Source organism: Electrona antarctica (genome assembly GCF_951216825.1).
Source record: "Electrona antarctica genome assembly, chromosome: 13".
Lineage (NCBI taxonomy): Eukaryota > Metazoa > Chordata > Actinopteri > Myctophiformes > Myctophidae > Electrona > Electrona antarctica.
Genome location: NC_136794.1, coordinates 5,866,089 through 5,882,149, shown reverse-complemented (window position 1 = coordinate 5,882,149; position 16,061 = coordinate 5,866,089). Strand labels below are relative to the sequence as shown.

Here is a 16,061-nt window from a genome sequence, read left to right as displayed (position 1 = left end):
AAGAGTCCACCGAAGTGAACCTTTCAAGTGAAACCGTTCCTGTTTTTTTCAACTCGCTGTTTTCTGTAAAAGTTTCTCTAAAACTGGTGGGTCAAACTGAACAACCAATATTGTCAATTTGAAGCTATGATTCCCTGCTTTCATATGAAATGAAAAAAACAAAACAAAAAAATTCAACGACTTATCCTCGGTCAGAAACGGTCACATTAGAATAGCGAGGCGATAATATACTGTGCCGCGGGTTTGGACCACACACTGAAGTAGAGCTAAATACATTTTCTTCTCACAAGCTATAAGAAAAAGTCCTTCTGCACACCTACAATGGACAGGTGCGTCGGATAACTGGAACTGAGAAGTAGAGAAAAAAGAATCCTGCACACTGTCTTCACTTGAGTTAGATTTATTGAGCAACGTTTCGGTCGTCAGACCTTCATCAGACATCAGGCAAACTGATGAAGGTCTGACGACCGAAACGTTGCTCAATAAATCTAACTCAAGTAAAGACAGTGTGAGGGATTCTTTTTTCTCTACTTCTCACAAGCTACAAATTCAATTTTAATAGAAATTCAAATGGAGGTGTGTGGTGGGAGCCATGGAGTAAGTTTTCTTTTTTTGAAAATATTGAAAATGGCATAAATTACTCCGATACCGGTCATAATCTTATTAATATGCTTCCACAATACACCGGTTTGCTTTCATTGTCTAAAAACCATTAAACAAATCTATATAATCCGATTCCAAAGAGGCCAATACACCCTCCACAATGTCATTATGATCTAGCACTGAATCTGTTCATGTACTGGATTTTGTTTTGCATTTAAATTCCCTCCCGTTACCAATGGTGCATTTATATAGCGCCTTCATCCAAGGCACTTTACATAGATGCATTACATTCACCCATTCACACACCGATGGCGGAGGAAACCATGCCTGCACATCCTACTATAAATGCACCACGTCTCTGCGTGCGTGCATGCGTGTGTGTATGGTTGTAATGCACGTAACTTCATATTCGACACACGCGTTCCACACTCTTACAGGGAGTGCAGTGCCCGGTATCGAGTCGGGCGGACCCACGGTTCTCCAGAACCACCACAAAAGGCTCTGCCAGTGGGAATCCTGTGCAATTTCCAGCCTCTGCCTCAGCCAATTGGTTGCCATGGCAACCCCACACCTGACAATTGATTAGCCTACTTATTAACCAGTCCACTTGACAACGGATATTATTAGGTTCCCAAGTTGCATCATTCTCAAGTAGGCCGGTAGCCGACGGGCACGTACAGGTCTAGTCGGGAGCAATTAGGGGTCTTGCTCAAGGACACTTCGACACTAACTCTGGAGGAGCCCACAGGGATCGAACCTCACCGTTCCCATCTGGCTGCTATACCGACCACTCTACCCACTGAGCCACTGCCACCATCCCAAAAGGCAAAAAGGGGTCTTTGAGTCAACAGTATAATACAGTGTTACAGTTGCTCAGCCAATGTCTCCAGGCAGGGAGCAGTGGGCTTGTGCTTCGTCGTGACAGGAAAAAAGCCTGTCATTAATAAAACCAGTAATTACCACAGGCTAGATCATTTCAAATGCATAGCATAACCCATTTTGGACGGGAACCCCTTTTGGTGTTCTAAGCATTATGTTATACTTTAGCTATTGAAAAATAGCAGATCTACAAGCTCGTAGCGCGGCACTAGCTTGTAGGTCTGCTATTTTTGAAAAATCGTGAAAATGTCGCACAAATCTTTGAGTATATATTCTTTCAGAGCGAATGTTTTTAACATCTTTGCTTCCGAGTCTCTGGAACAACATATTTTCAGGGTCGGCGGCCAAATTCATATCATTTTTTTGGGTGCTTGACATGAAAAACCTTGAGAACCACCGACATAGAAACATGGGGTTTTTCAGAAAACTATCAGGATTTAGAAGACATTTTGTAGAATCGTCCTCAGGTCTAAACGGGATAAAGCCAAGACGGTAATGTATTTGTGATGGAGGGACGGGTGCGAGACCGTAGGTGGCTCGTGGCGAGGAGAAAAGTCAATGATGGGGAAGGCTATGCCTCAGTGTCTAGTTGGTATGCAATAAGGAGCCGAGCGTTGGAAACCTCTGAAGTGAGCTAAGGGAATAAATAACAAAAAGTCACAGGGCCCTGGTGGTGATTTAGATGCTGCTGATGAAACCCAATCGATTCTCCACCGCTCTCCTCTGCCACTCTGGAGTCAGGTACACTTATGCACTCGCTCATCCACAGCATACATACATGTATGTGAACGTTTCTAATGCCAAGAAGAGTCAGAGAGACAGAGAAAGCCGAGTTGCTGAAAGGCAGCTGACATTTCATTTAGAATCAAACCAGAGGGAGTTGGGTACACTTAACCCCGCACACACGCGTGTGTGTGTGTGTGTGCGTGCGTGCGTGCGTGCGTGCGTGCGTGCGTGCGTGCGTGCGTGCGTGCGTGCGTGCGTGCGTGCGTGCGTGCGTGCGTGCGTGCAAAATATATATACATAGCATTAGGGTGGCAACAAACAAATGGATGAAGACAAAGAAGAAGAAGAAAGAAAGAGAGAGAGAGAGAGAGAGAGAGAGAGAGAGAGAGAATATTTAAAGACACACAATACTGGAAAAATACCTCTGGGAAGATGAGAGCATGAGAGGTATAAAGAGCCCTATTCTAAAAACAGCGTAGGAATAATTTGTCTTTTGTCAGCAGCCCAAGCACACACACAGCCACAGAAATGTAATTAAATAACCGGTGGTGTCAGCAAGATTTCAACGTGATTGCTCACTTTCCTTCGTAGCGAGACACCCTCCCTTACCAACAGAACACATCCAACACAGCACTCCCAAACCCAACCCTCAGCCCTTCAAGTCTAGCCCGTTTAGGCCTGACGTCGAAATTTAAAACAATTCTTCTAAATCCTCCAGTTTTCTGAAATAAATATTTTCACGATTTTTCAAAAATAGCAGACCTACAAGCTCGTAGCGCGCCACTCGGTGGCGCGCTATGAGCTTGTAGATCTGCTATTTTTCAATAGCTAAATTATAACAATGTTTAAAACACCAAAAGGGGTTCCCGCCCAGAATGGGCTAGAAATCAGTCTTCCTACAGTATATACCTTTCTGTGAGGACTCTAGAATGCGTTTACCATGCAGCGCGCCTCCTTGAACAACGATTGATCAATGAGGGTTTGAGAAGAGCAGTTTATCAGTGATCACAGAGAAAGTCGCCGAGAGGCAGTCCCTCGGGGGGGGGGGGGGGGGGATGCCGAATCGGCGGTTTTCCTCGTTGTTTCAGCAACTTTCATTATCGGTCGCGTTTTCCCGTCGCGCGCACCGGTCGGGTCGTTGTTGTCGCATGAGTTTTTAATTAGCAGGGGCTGCTTAGTTAACGTCAACAGTTGGGTGAGTGCCATGATGCAAAGTCACATGTGGACGGACGTGTTTACCTGTCCATATTTGGCGGCCAGGTGGAGGGGAGTCCAGAAGCTGTTGTCTGTGACCTGGGGATCCGCTCCACTCTCCAGCAGAACACACACCACCTCTCTGTAGCCGCTGGCACACGCAATATGGAGCTGTGGAGGAAGAAGAGAGACATAAAGTCAAAGTCGGTGTTGATTTTGACAGCAAAATTTGTCTCATAGTCTCATCAGTGAAAAATCACACCCGTGTGAACCAAGTGGTGCAACTCCGTGTGGGGGTCCCCCCCGGTGGGTCCCCGGAACTTCCAGACCCACAGGAACGCGCCCAGGGTGCCAGCCCGGTTCCGGCGAGCCGCCCCGCGTCCGAAACGGTCGAGAAATGACAGAGTTACTGTGTGGGGGAATTAGCATTTAGCAGAAACCTCTCCCTCTCTCTCTCTCTGTAATTAGCAGGCAACAGTGCAACACTATCTCTCTCTGTGTTTCTAGCACAACAGCGCCACTTTTGCCCCTACTGGTACTCTAAACATAGGGACGGACATAGGGACAGGTACGTGGACATAGGGACCACTCAAAAAAGGGTAGATTCTTACCAGAGTGACCCCGTCGTCGTTGGGCTGGTTGAGACTCGCTCCACTGGCAACCAGTTGCCTGACATCTGACAACATGGTGCTGGGCCTCTGAGTCCTCATGGTGTGCATAGAAGACACATCGACCCCTACAAGTAGACACATGGGCACATTGTATAAGTGCTACATGCACACAGAAGTCTGTTTATTTTGCATCTACAGTACATGTTTTCTGTTTATTTGCTCTTTTAACCCATTCAGGCCTGACGTCGAAATTTAAAAAAAATGTTTTCTAAATCATGACAATTTTCTGAAAGATTTGAGGCACATTTTAACGATTTTTCAAAAATAGCAGACCTACAAGTTCATAGCGCGCCACTCGGTGGCGCGCTATGAACTTGTAGATCTGCTATTTTTCAATAGCTAAATTATAACATAATGTATGTAACACCAAAAGGGGTTCCCGCTCAAAATGGGTTAAAGTTGTTTGAACAGTTTCTGCACCACATACATGTGACATGTCAAACTGACTGGCTTCATTGCCGCTATTCTTTTTGTTTTTGAGATGCACATTTTTACACACATTTAAGATATTTTCTCATTGGTTTGCAAATGTCTCTGTTTTGCCATCGTTTTGCCAAGTATCTGTAGCTCAGAAACGGTAACACGTATCACACTATTCAAAACATACTAATTAAAAGCAAGCACGGTGTCAGTATAAGAACCCACTTTATGTCTATACGTTTTGTACTGTAAGTTATGTAAGGGATAATGTATGGCTGAGTGGTCATTGTTTATAGATAAATCACTGGCAGGCTGATTAACCAGCCTGATTAAATCAGCCTGAAGGTGATTTATATTTGACATTTATATTTGGAAAACCCAACTAATAAAGGCACGGCATCCAGTTATCATGACACATAAGATCTCATGATCTCAATCATGAAGTTACCGTGATCTTCACTTCCACATTCTAAAATAAAGCAGCATTGTTCCAGGCATTGCCTAATTGCCTAATGTTGAGTACTGAGTAGCAAGTCGTTTTTAAAAAAGTTGATGAAAGTTCAACTTTTTTCGCTGGGGTTTGGCGGCGAGAAAAAGCAGCAGCCAATCAGAAGCTCGCCGTGGTCTGATCACTAGGCATTAACTAGGCATTAACTAGGCACTAACTAGACATTAACTAGGCACTAACTAGACATTAACTAGGCATTAACTAGGCACTAACTAGACATTAACTAGGCACTAACTAGACATTAACTAGGCATTAACTAGGCACTAACTAGACATTAACTAGGCACTAACTAGACATTAACTAGGCATTAACTAGGCACTAACTAGACATTAACTAGGCACTAACTAGACATTAACTAGGCATTAACTAGGCACTAACTAGACATTAACTAGGCACTAACTAGACATTAACTAGGCATTAACTAGGCATTAACTAGGCACTAACTAGGCACTAACTAGACATTAACTAGGCATTAACTAGGCACTAACTAGACATTAACTAGGCACTAACTAGACATTAACTAGGCATTAACTAGGCACTAACTAGACATTAACTAGGCACTAACTAGGCATTAACTAGGCATTAACTAGGCACTAACTAGACATTAACTAGGCATTAACTAGGCACTAACTAGACATTAACTAGGCATTAACTAGGCACTAACTAGACATTAACTAGGCACTAACTAGACATTAACTAGGCATTAACTAGGCACTAACTAGACATTAACTAGGCACTAACTAGACATTAACTAGGCATTAACTAGGCACTAACTAGACATTAACTAGGCACTAACTAGGCATTAACTAGGCATATACGTGAAGGTGATGTGGGTGTCCCTCAGCGACCAACGACCAGAGTCTCTTATTGTCCTCGACCTGGTCCCGACCCATTGTAATGGTCGCAGTTATATGTTAAATGGTTGTGACCAGTTGTTTTCTGGTCTCGACCAGGTCGACCAGGTCTCAACCAGGTCGTTATTATTGTCGAGTCGACCCAGTCGACAATAATAGTCGTTTTGGACTCGATTATAGGCATAATGCTTCGAGGAAAAAACCACTACTGCTGTTGGTGTGAACTGTGAATTTGGCACAAAGCTCTAGTCTAGACCGGCTCAGTCAAGGACAGACAGAGGTCAATGCACCACTTCATATATACACACACACACACACACACACACACACACACACACACACACACACACACACACACACACACACACACACACACACACACACACACACACACACACACACACACACACACACACACACACACACACACACACACACACACACACACACACACACACACACAGGGCACCGGGGTTCTAGTGGTGTGCTGTAGCGGCGTATTGATTACAGATCAATCTATGTTTCTCAGCGATTAGCTATGGGGCACTAACTAATGGGACTTTTCCACATCGATCGGTTGGATCGCCTAATCAATGGGTTTGTCTTAACCCATTCTGGGCGGGAATGGTGTTAGCATTATGTTATGCTTTAGCTATTGAAAAATAGCAGATCTACAAGCTCGTAGCGCGCCACCGAGTGGCGCGCTACGAGCTTGTAGGTCTGCTATTTTTGAAAAATCGAAGAACGACTGACATAGAAACATAGCTTTTTCAGAAAACTGTCAGGATGTAGAAGACATTTTTAGAATCTGATCTCAGGTCAAAATGGGTTAACAAACAAATGAGAGCCTTAGGCTTCGGGGTCTACTACTATACGGTATGTCAGGCACAACCATTATTATTATTATTATGGGCTTGACATTCCGGTTAAAAAGGGAATGCTTACCATCGGTGGTTCCCAAACCAGCAGGTAACCTGTTAGTTATACATGAAAATGTTAAGAATTATCTACATAGCTATAGAGCGTCGCAGTCCCGCCCCCTACCAGGGCCCAGGAAATGATTCTCCGTTCATTATCCTCATAGACATTTCAAAAAGTATTTATTTAAAGATCTTTTAAGTGTCGTACAAAGCGAACTCTTGTCGTGATAAATCATGACAACAATTTTTCGGCCGAACAAAGAATTACAAAGAAAAAAACGGCAGGTTACAACACTTTTTTTGTTGTTTTTCTTCTTTGTAATTATTTGTTTGGTCCAAAATATTGTGTTTATTGTCATGATTTGTCACGACTCGAGTTGGCTTTGTCCGCGGCGTAACCGTCTTTAAATAAATACTTTTTGAAATGTCTATGGGAAAAATGCATTGGGAATCATTTCCTGGGCCTGGCGTCGTCATGACAGGGGGGGCGGGACTGCGACGCTCTATAGGAGTTAGACACTGTAAAAAAAAAAGAGACAAGAAAGGATTTGTTATGAGATTACTGTGTCACCCCGCAATCTCTCTGTAGCAAAGAGAGCGATGCAGAGACGCGCATGGTCCTTCTCCTTCCCATCACACATAGGCTAGAGAGCATGGAGAAACGTTGCTATGGCAACAGAGAGACCTAGATCGTGCAGGCAAAAGTGGGTTTCGGGGGTGGCACGAGAGCGAGGGGGGGTGGGGGCGGGGAGCTGGAGAAGATGATGTATCTAGAGAGAGAGAGAGACGGGGATTACCACAGGGGTTCACAGTAGGGCAGCAATGACACCCAGAAGCCTCCATAGCTTGTTCAGTGGCTGGAATAAGGGACTAAGGGTGCGAGCACGTGCGTGCGTGCGTGCGTGCGTGCGTGCGTGCGTGCGTGCGTGCGTGCGTGCGTGCGTGCGTGCGTGCGTGCGTGCGTGCGTGCGTGCGTGCGTGCGTGCGTGCGTGCGTGCGTGCGTGCGTGCGTGCGTGCGTGCGTGCGTGCGTGCGTGCGTGCGTGCGTGCGTGCGTGCGTGCGTGCGTGCGTGCGTGCGTGCGTGCGTTTGAGTACAGTATAATGTGCACGTGAGCACTACTGAAGCCAGGACAGCAGAAAAACAGAGAGGGTGGTCTGCATTTGTGATGAGCTGGCTGTCTGGCAGTCAGTAAGTAGTCCTCGTCTGTCATGTGTGATCCTGTGTGGCCGGTGGTGACAGATGACGGCGCAAAGGAGCGAGAGGAGAGGAGAGCCCTCCATCAACGTCCATGTCCGTCTCTGTCTCTGTCTGCACCTTTCCCTCCCCTGTTGACTCCACGTCTCACAGGATAATCCTCAGAGATAAAACTAACATGCGCATTTTACTGTGCATGTTCGCTCTCCCTGTCAGGGGCGCGCGCACACACGCACGCACATACACACGCACAGCTATTTGTGGCTTTGTAGCGAAATTGGGTCAGAACATTATTAGGTATAAATCAAAGGACTATAGTGTTTGTGTGAATAATCGTAGTTTAGCTAAATCTATATTTTGCATCATCATGCTAAAGTGACGGTAAAGCTCATTTGCTTCATCGTGACTGTGTGATATTCAGTAGACGTTAGTGGCACGCATCGTAATGTGTAATAAATGGGCCATGTGATTAATCCATTGAGACCTGGAACGCATCCATGTCACGTTAGCGTTTAACCACATTAACCATTAACCCATTTTGGGGCGGGAACCCCTTATGGTGTTTTAAACATTGTTATAATTTAGCTATTGAAAAATAGCAGATCTACAAGCTCATAGCGCGCCACCGAGTGGCGCGCTATGAACTTGTAGGTCTGCTATTTTTGAAAAATCGTTAAAATGTGCCTCAAATCTTTCCGAAAATTGTCATGATTTAGAAAACTTTTTTTTTTTAAATTTCGACGTCAGGCCTGAATGGGTTAACTGAGTGGGACTTGACAGAGAGTGCATGAGGCTTAAACCATTTAGACCCATTCTACAAAGAAAAAAGGCTTCAAAATGCACAGTTTTCTATAAAACCTAGGTTTCTATGTCAGTCGTTCTCAAACATTTTCATGTCAAGGACCACCAAAAACTACATGAAATTGGCCGCCGACCCCCATCTGAAAATATGTTGACCTCCCCCAGAAGCAAAGATATGAGTTAAAAACATTCGCTCTGAAAGAATATACAGTATATTCAAAGATTTGCGGCCAACATTTTCAAGATTTTTCAAAAATAGCAGACCTACAAGCTCGTAGCGCGGCACTCGGTGCCGCGCTATGAGCTTGTAGATCTGCTATTTTTCAATAGCTAATAAAGTATAACATAATGCTTTAAAACACCAAAAAGGGGTTTCCCGCCCAGAATGGCTTAATGGTAGAAAGTGGGTGGAATGTGGAATGGGTGAGACGGCAGAACTGCCACCACATGCTGTGGCGATGAAGGAAGTGTCTCATCAGACAGGGCTCAAGGGAGATGACACGAGAGAGAGAAAGAAGGAGGAGGGAGGGCAAAGAACTCTTTTAGCCATTATTGAGAGAATGCAAAAATTGGTACATTAAAAAGAGAGAGGGGTTAAGGGAACTGAACTGAAGACATTAAGTAAAGGCTATTACAATGAACCTCTCTTTTCGTGCATGCGTGGGTGACACACAGACACGCACAGCACAGACTTGGCATTTTACGATCTCTTCAAAACACACTATTTGCTATAGTACTCCTACAGAGTTTGTCCAAAATTCGCCAGTAATGTATAATGAACATGTGTCGTCGAGATTTGTCATATGTCAGAATGGGCTTTGGTATAGGCTAGACTTGACTAAAACCATAGGATATTATGTCCTGTTTCAGGATGGGCTTTGGTATAGGCTAGACTATACCAAAACCATGGGACTGCAATAAAGCAAGAGTGCCATGTAGCCGATTGAACCAAGACGTTCCGGGGCCACTTGCTTATAGCAGTTTAAGACATGTCCTTCGACACATGTACTAGTCTACTATCCAACCTATAGCACCATTTCCTCCTCATTCTCTGACTCTCATGTTGTAACCACATGACTTATTAACTGGTAACTGTCACAGTCTCACATTAGGCCAATGTCTCCTACATGAGGAAATGGAAAGTGTACTTTCAAGTAATTTGACTTCTTTCTTTTCCTTCTCTCCCTGCAGGGGTGATGATGGCAAATGAGCAGCTTGCCCTACTGAAGCAGCCAGTTAATTGCTATACGCAGTACATGGAGAACGGAATGTCAAAAGCTAAACTGATCTGCCCTTTCTCTCCTTTGCATCTCTCTCACTCTGTCTCCCTGTCTCTCTCTCTCTCTCCATCTCTCTCACTCTGTCTCCCTGTCTCTCTCTCTCTCCTCTCCATCACTCTGTCTCCCTGTCTCTCTCTCTCCTCTCCATCACTCTGTGTCTCCCTGTCTCTCTCTCCTCTCCATCACTCTCACTCTGTCTCCCTGTCTCTCTCTCTCCTCTCCATCTCCCTCTCTCTGTCTCCCTGTCTCTCTCTCCTCTCCATCTCTCTCACTCTGTCTCCCTGTCTCTCTCTCCTCTCCATCACTCTCACTCTGTCTCCCTGTCTCTCTCTCTCCTCTCCATCTCCCTCTCTCTGTCTCCCTGTCTCTCTCTCCTCTCCATCTCTCTCACTCCGTCTCCCTGTCTCTCTCTCCTCTCCATCTCTCTCACTCTGTCTCCCTGTCTCTCTCTCCTCTCCATCTCTCTCACTCTGTCTCCCTGTCTCTCTCTCCTCTCCATCTCTCTCACTCTGTCTCCCTGTCTCTCTCTCCTCTCCATCTCTCTCACTCTGTCTCCCTGTCTCTCTCTCCTCTCCATCTCTCTCACTCCGTCTCCCTGTCTCTCTCTCCTCTCCATCTCCCTCTCTCTGTCTCCCTGTCTCTCTCTCCTCTCCATCTCTCTCACTCTGTCTCCCTGTCTCTCTCTCCTCTCCATCTCTCTCACTCCGTCTCCCTGTCTCTCTCTCCTCTCCATCTCCCTCTCTCTGTCTCCCTGTCTCTCTCTCCTCTCCATCTCTCTCACTCTGTCTCCCTGTCTCTCTCTCCTCTCCATCTCTCTCTCTCTGTCTCCCTGTCTCTCTCTCCTCTCCATCACTCTCCGTGTCTCCCTGTATCTCTCTCCTCTCCATCTCTCTCTCTGTCTCCCTGTCTCTCTCTCTCCTCTCCATCTCTCACTCTGTCTCCCTGTCTCTCTCTCCTCTCCATCACTCTCACTCTGTCTCCCTGTCTCTCTCTCTCCTCTCCATCTCTCTCACTCTGTCTCCCTGTCTCTCTCTCCTCTCCATCACTCTCACTCTGTCTCCCTGTCTCTCTCTCTCTCCTCTCCATCACTCTCACTCTGTCTCCCTGTCTCTCTCTCTCCTCTCCATCTCTCTCACTCTGTCTCCCTGTCTCTCTCTCCTCTCCATCTCACTCTGTCTCCCTGTCTATCTCTCCTCTCCATCTCTCTCACTCTGTCTCCCTGTCTCTCTCTCTCCTCTCTATCACTCTCACTCTGTCTCCCTGTCTCTCTCTCTCCTCTCCATCACTCTCACTCTGTCTCCTTGTCTCTCTCCCCCTCTCCCCCTCTCCCTCTCTCTCTCTCTCTCTCTCGGATGTGGATTTTCGAGGAACCACTGTCCTTCAATGACTTTTTAATTGTCATCACCCAGTCTGAGGGCTGCTCTACGAGAGGCAGGCTGTGTCAAGCTGGGGCACCTGCTGAAAGCCACGCAGACATCCGTGGATGTGCTGGGGCAGATGGCCAACATCAGATCCTCAAGGCTCTTGTCGAGGATAGTTTGAGAGGTCTGTGGTTCCTTATCGGAGCCCCTAAGAGTGTTTGCTGAAAACCGTGACAACTCTGACCAATGGGATGATGATTGTGTGTACAGTTTTCCATCTCTAATTGTCACTCCGGCTGTTGGGGAGTGGCAAGAGGGGGAGGACCAACTTCTCTCATTCAAAACCCCAAAACTGGGACAATTCAGTGAGATGGAAAAAAGGAGGCCTATCACACCTGTGTTAAGGTCTCACATGCACGCTCGTTGACGGGGTACAGAGCATCAAGGTGGGCTGGGGTTTTCGGCCCGGACTCTTCCCCGAAGGGTTGTTGGAGGTCGTTGTACAAGAGGCCAATCGACAAGCGAGCGGCCGACCTCCAGTGGAGGATTGTGCATGGGGCCATCGCCACTAATAGACACCTGACACACCTGGATCCAAGCACAGGGGAGGGTTGTCCTTTCTGTTCACAACCAGAAACGCTTACACATTTGTTTACTAAGTGTACAAGGTTAAAAAGTGTTCTTGAGTTGTTGGAGTGGTGGTTTTTGGGACTAGGCGAAGTTTTTTCTTTTGAGAATTTTATTTTTGGTCCAAAGTATGCTGCAGCAAGGAAGATGGTGCATACGATGTTAAACTTCATGTCTGGTATGACAAAGCTCGCGATCTGGATCACCAGAAGGAACAAGCTAAAGGGGGCTGGGTCTATAGATCCAGTGCAAGTCCTAACAGGGATGGTGGCTGCCAGACTTAGGGTAGAACATGCATATTACAAGCTAACAAACAATATGGAAGGTTTTGTTCATATTTGGGCTGTTGGGGGGGTGTTATGCTTACCACAGGAAGAGGGAGAGCTGGTCCTTTGCTTTAAAAAAAAAAAAAAAAAAAAAAACTCTATCTTATTCTGCGTAGCTGATTGAGGGTGGAACAATTTTGTTTTTGCCTTTCTGTAACGAGATGAGCTGATTTGGAAAGCTGTGGTTTTAATAAAGAGCTTTTCTCTCTCTCTCTCTCTCTCTCTCTCTCTCTCTCTCTCTCTCTCTCTCTCTCTCTCTCTCTCTCTCTCTCTCTCTCTCTCTCTCTCTCTCTCTCTCTCTCTCTCTCTCTCTCTCTCTCTCTCTCTCTCTCTCTCTCTCTCTCTCTCTCTCTCTCTCTCTCTCTCTCTCTCCCCCCCCCTTCCTCAGCAAACCTCCTGACCACGGGGTTGGTCCACCGTTAGCCGACCGGCAACCAAAAGAACATGTCTCAAACATTGCCATGTATTACACCACCATTACGACACGACACGACACAGTATGACACAACACAACACAAGTGACCTGCAGCGTGTCATGGAGTTTACCGTTTTCCTCCAGGTGTTTTCGGAGGATGTAGCTGGTCTCCGTCCCCTCAGAGGCGTAGTCCAGGGGGATGTTTCCGTTGACGTCCTGCAGCAGAACATTAACCCCAGCCTGGCAGACATCGGGGGAGGGAGGGAGGGGGAGGGAGATGGGGTGGAGGAGAGAGAGAGAAAACAACATTGAGTTCCCGGGCTGCTATGGCCATTCATTCATCAGAGCGGTCAATCGATGATTGAGTGGGCCCAATTATCAGAGCCTCCCAGATGCGCGTGTGCCAACGAGAGAGGCCGAGGCGTTAACAGACAAAATGGACTGAATTAAGCAACTCATTATATAAAGGCCCCGGGAGGGGGGGGGGGGGGGATGGGTGGGTGGATGGGTCATTGATCAGACTTTGGGGATCAGTGTGTGTATGTACACGCGCCATGTGACAAGATTAATGCGTGTTTACTGACGAAGAGAGACCCGCCAACGCGGTCCTTCTGTTTTGGTGTGAGATAACATGAAGGAGGCATGTTGCACCTTCCCTCGGGCGCCGGTCACAATAATACCATTGTGATTGATCACCTCTCGGCTGCATTTGTGTATTATTAGGATCACGGCAAGCAGAAGAAAGGGTACAATATAGAACAGGGGGTGCATGGGCAACTTTGAAGATGGAGAGGGGCCACTATATATTTCCACACTCACTCCAGAGGAGCCACATTGCATATTACATGTCGTAGCAAAAACAATAGCAGATCTACAAGCTCAAAACACGTCGCGGTGCGACGTGTTTTGAGCTTGTAGATCTGCTATTTTCTCTATTATTTGAATTGAAATCCTGAATATTTCTTTGCTATTTTTGAATTGGAATCCTGAAAAGTATAATTCTTTATTTAATTTCAAATGCATGCGTTATGTTATACTTGTATTCACTTTATGAACTTACAATACAAATACATTGGACATAGAAAACACGATAACATTGTAATACTATACGCTACTAATATAGATGCGGGTCATCATGTTTGCATGTTTGGAATTGTAACTGTAGCTGAAATCAATACTATATCATCAGTATTACTATATTGGGCCGCATTGAGTGAAGGCGGGGACCTCCAGTTGCCCATGTACGATATAGAATAAAAACACGTTTACCTTATAATAATAATAATAATGATGAATTGCATATTTAAAGTGCTTTTCCAAGTGCTCAAAGCGCTTTACAGTGGTTCATACATTGGGAGGTGAAGCGGCGAACAGTCGACGCCAGCGTCCTCACTTCCCACATGGGGGGCGATAAGAGGGGACAGGGGACTTTAAGTGCGGATCCTTATTGAATATTTACAGCTAATGGAATTCTAACGCCACAGTCCAAGTGCGGCGGAGAGAGATTTATGAGCCAGACCTCGGACGGACAGAAGAGAGGGAGGGGGGTTGAAAAGTGAAGAACGGGGGACCAGCTGACAAAGCATCCCACAAAAATGGTTTGCTGAAATGAATCACCAAATCTACAGTCACAAGGACACACGCACGCACGCACGCATGCACACTCAAACAGTATACTGTTCAAAGATATATATATTATTTTTTAAATACCTTTTGTGTCAGGGGGTGGTTTTCAAGTAGGACCCAAATACAAGGAGGTTGGGATCTTAAAGGAACTCTTTATTCAAAAAAGGTTTGCAGGAGCTCAACACTAGCAAACCGAACTGGAACTCGGGATACAATACAATAATCCAACATAGAGAACACAACCAAACACAGGGCTTAAATAGGCACAACATTAACAGGACACAGGTGAACTCAAATCAAATCAACACAAGGATTGGTTGGGGGAAAACAAGACACAGGTGAAACAAGGAACCAATAATCAGGGAAGGTGAGACAAGGCAGGAAACAACTATACAAAGGAAGACAGGAAACACAAATGCATCACTTCAAAATAAGATTCAAGAACACCATAGCATTACTTTCCAATTCAGCTAAATAGTTTTTACGACATTAGTTATTTTAGGGGGATATATCTTTAGCCTGGAATCGCAAATACAGCATATGATAAAGGCAGAACACGGCTGAATGCACGCCCACATGAAAGAAGTGGTTATATAGCGAGGGCAGACATTGTGCAGGCAATGGTACAGTACCTCCCCATCTGGGAGCTGTTCGCACTCCCTTATCAGGGTTAATTAGGGGTTAATGAAAGTAATAATTAACATTCCCCATCGGCAGCTGCTTTGTGTCAATTCATGAGCCCAAAAAAATCTATTAATAAACCTACCACAACAATAAGTATAATACAAAGAAATATAGCAGATCTACCTCTGTTTTTCGTCAAAAACAGCGCAAATGATCTACAAGCTGTCGCAATGTGACACGTGTTGTGAGCTCGTACACATACAGTCTATTTTCGCTATTTGTCCTGTGCGACTCAAAATGCCAATCATAATGGTCCTCCCGTGCACCTTGGGACACTATCATTGGCCCCTGGACAATAATTGGCATGGCCTGGTACAGTTCTTTGTGACACAATTGTCACGTCGAAAATGTACTAATGGACATGATGAGATTTGTTGACTCGACGTCAATTATGTGAGTTAAATTTGGCGAGGGAAGACAAAAGTACTACATTGTGTGTGTGTGTGTGTGTGTGTGTGTGTGTGTGTGTGTGTGTGTGTGTGTGTGTGTGTGTGTGTGTGTGCGTGCGCTGTCCCTGACCTGCCACATGGAGCTCCAGTAATAGTCTCTATAGTCTATACTATAGTATAGTGTGTGTTGATGAGGCTGGATGTGTTTGACACAGAGACACAGGACCGACCGTGTGTTGGCCCACACATGAGCACTCTCAGATGTCAAAGCATGCCTCATATGCATCACATGCTTTAATTGTAGGCTAATACATTGAAAATATGCCGAACAAATGTGGTAAAACAATAAAATTCTGAATTGTGGCATGCCTCACAACATTTTGACATGTGATAATAACCGGTTCAGATACAAAAGCATAATTAAAGTGTGGGGTATGTCAATGTGATTGCCGATAGGGAACCCCGACGCTAAAGCCTGGCCCATCCATCCATCTGGAGAGATTCATCACATGTCTTAAGTGCGTATATGAAACACTGATGATGGATATTAACGAGACGACACCGACCCGCGGCTGGGCGCG

At 45.6% G+C, this 16,061-nt stretch overlaps 1 protein-coding gene across 1 annotated transcript in view; it reads right to left on the bottom strand.

Annotated features, from left to right (window-relative positions):
• myo16 (myosin XVI) overlaps positions 1–16,061 on the bottom strand; it is a gene marked incomplete at its 3' end in the record, with an annotated part of 177,929 nt that overhangs the window by 97,273 nt on the left and 64,595 nt on the right. Inside the window, exons 6-8 of the mRNA XM_079518690.1 lie at positions 12,913–13,021; positions 4,014–4,138; positions 3,448–3,573 (exon numbers count right to left, since the gene is read on the bottom strand). Coding sequence (XP_079374816.1) covers positions 3,448–3,573; positions 4,014–4,138; positions 12,913–13,021 — 360 coding nt within the window. The remainder of the gene's footprint in view (positions 1–3,447; positions 3,574–4,013; positions 4,139–12,912; positions 13,022–16,061) is intronic.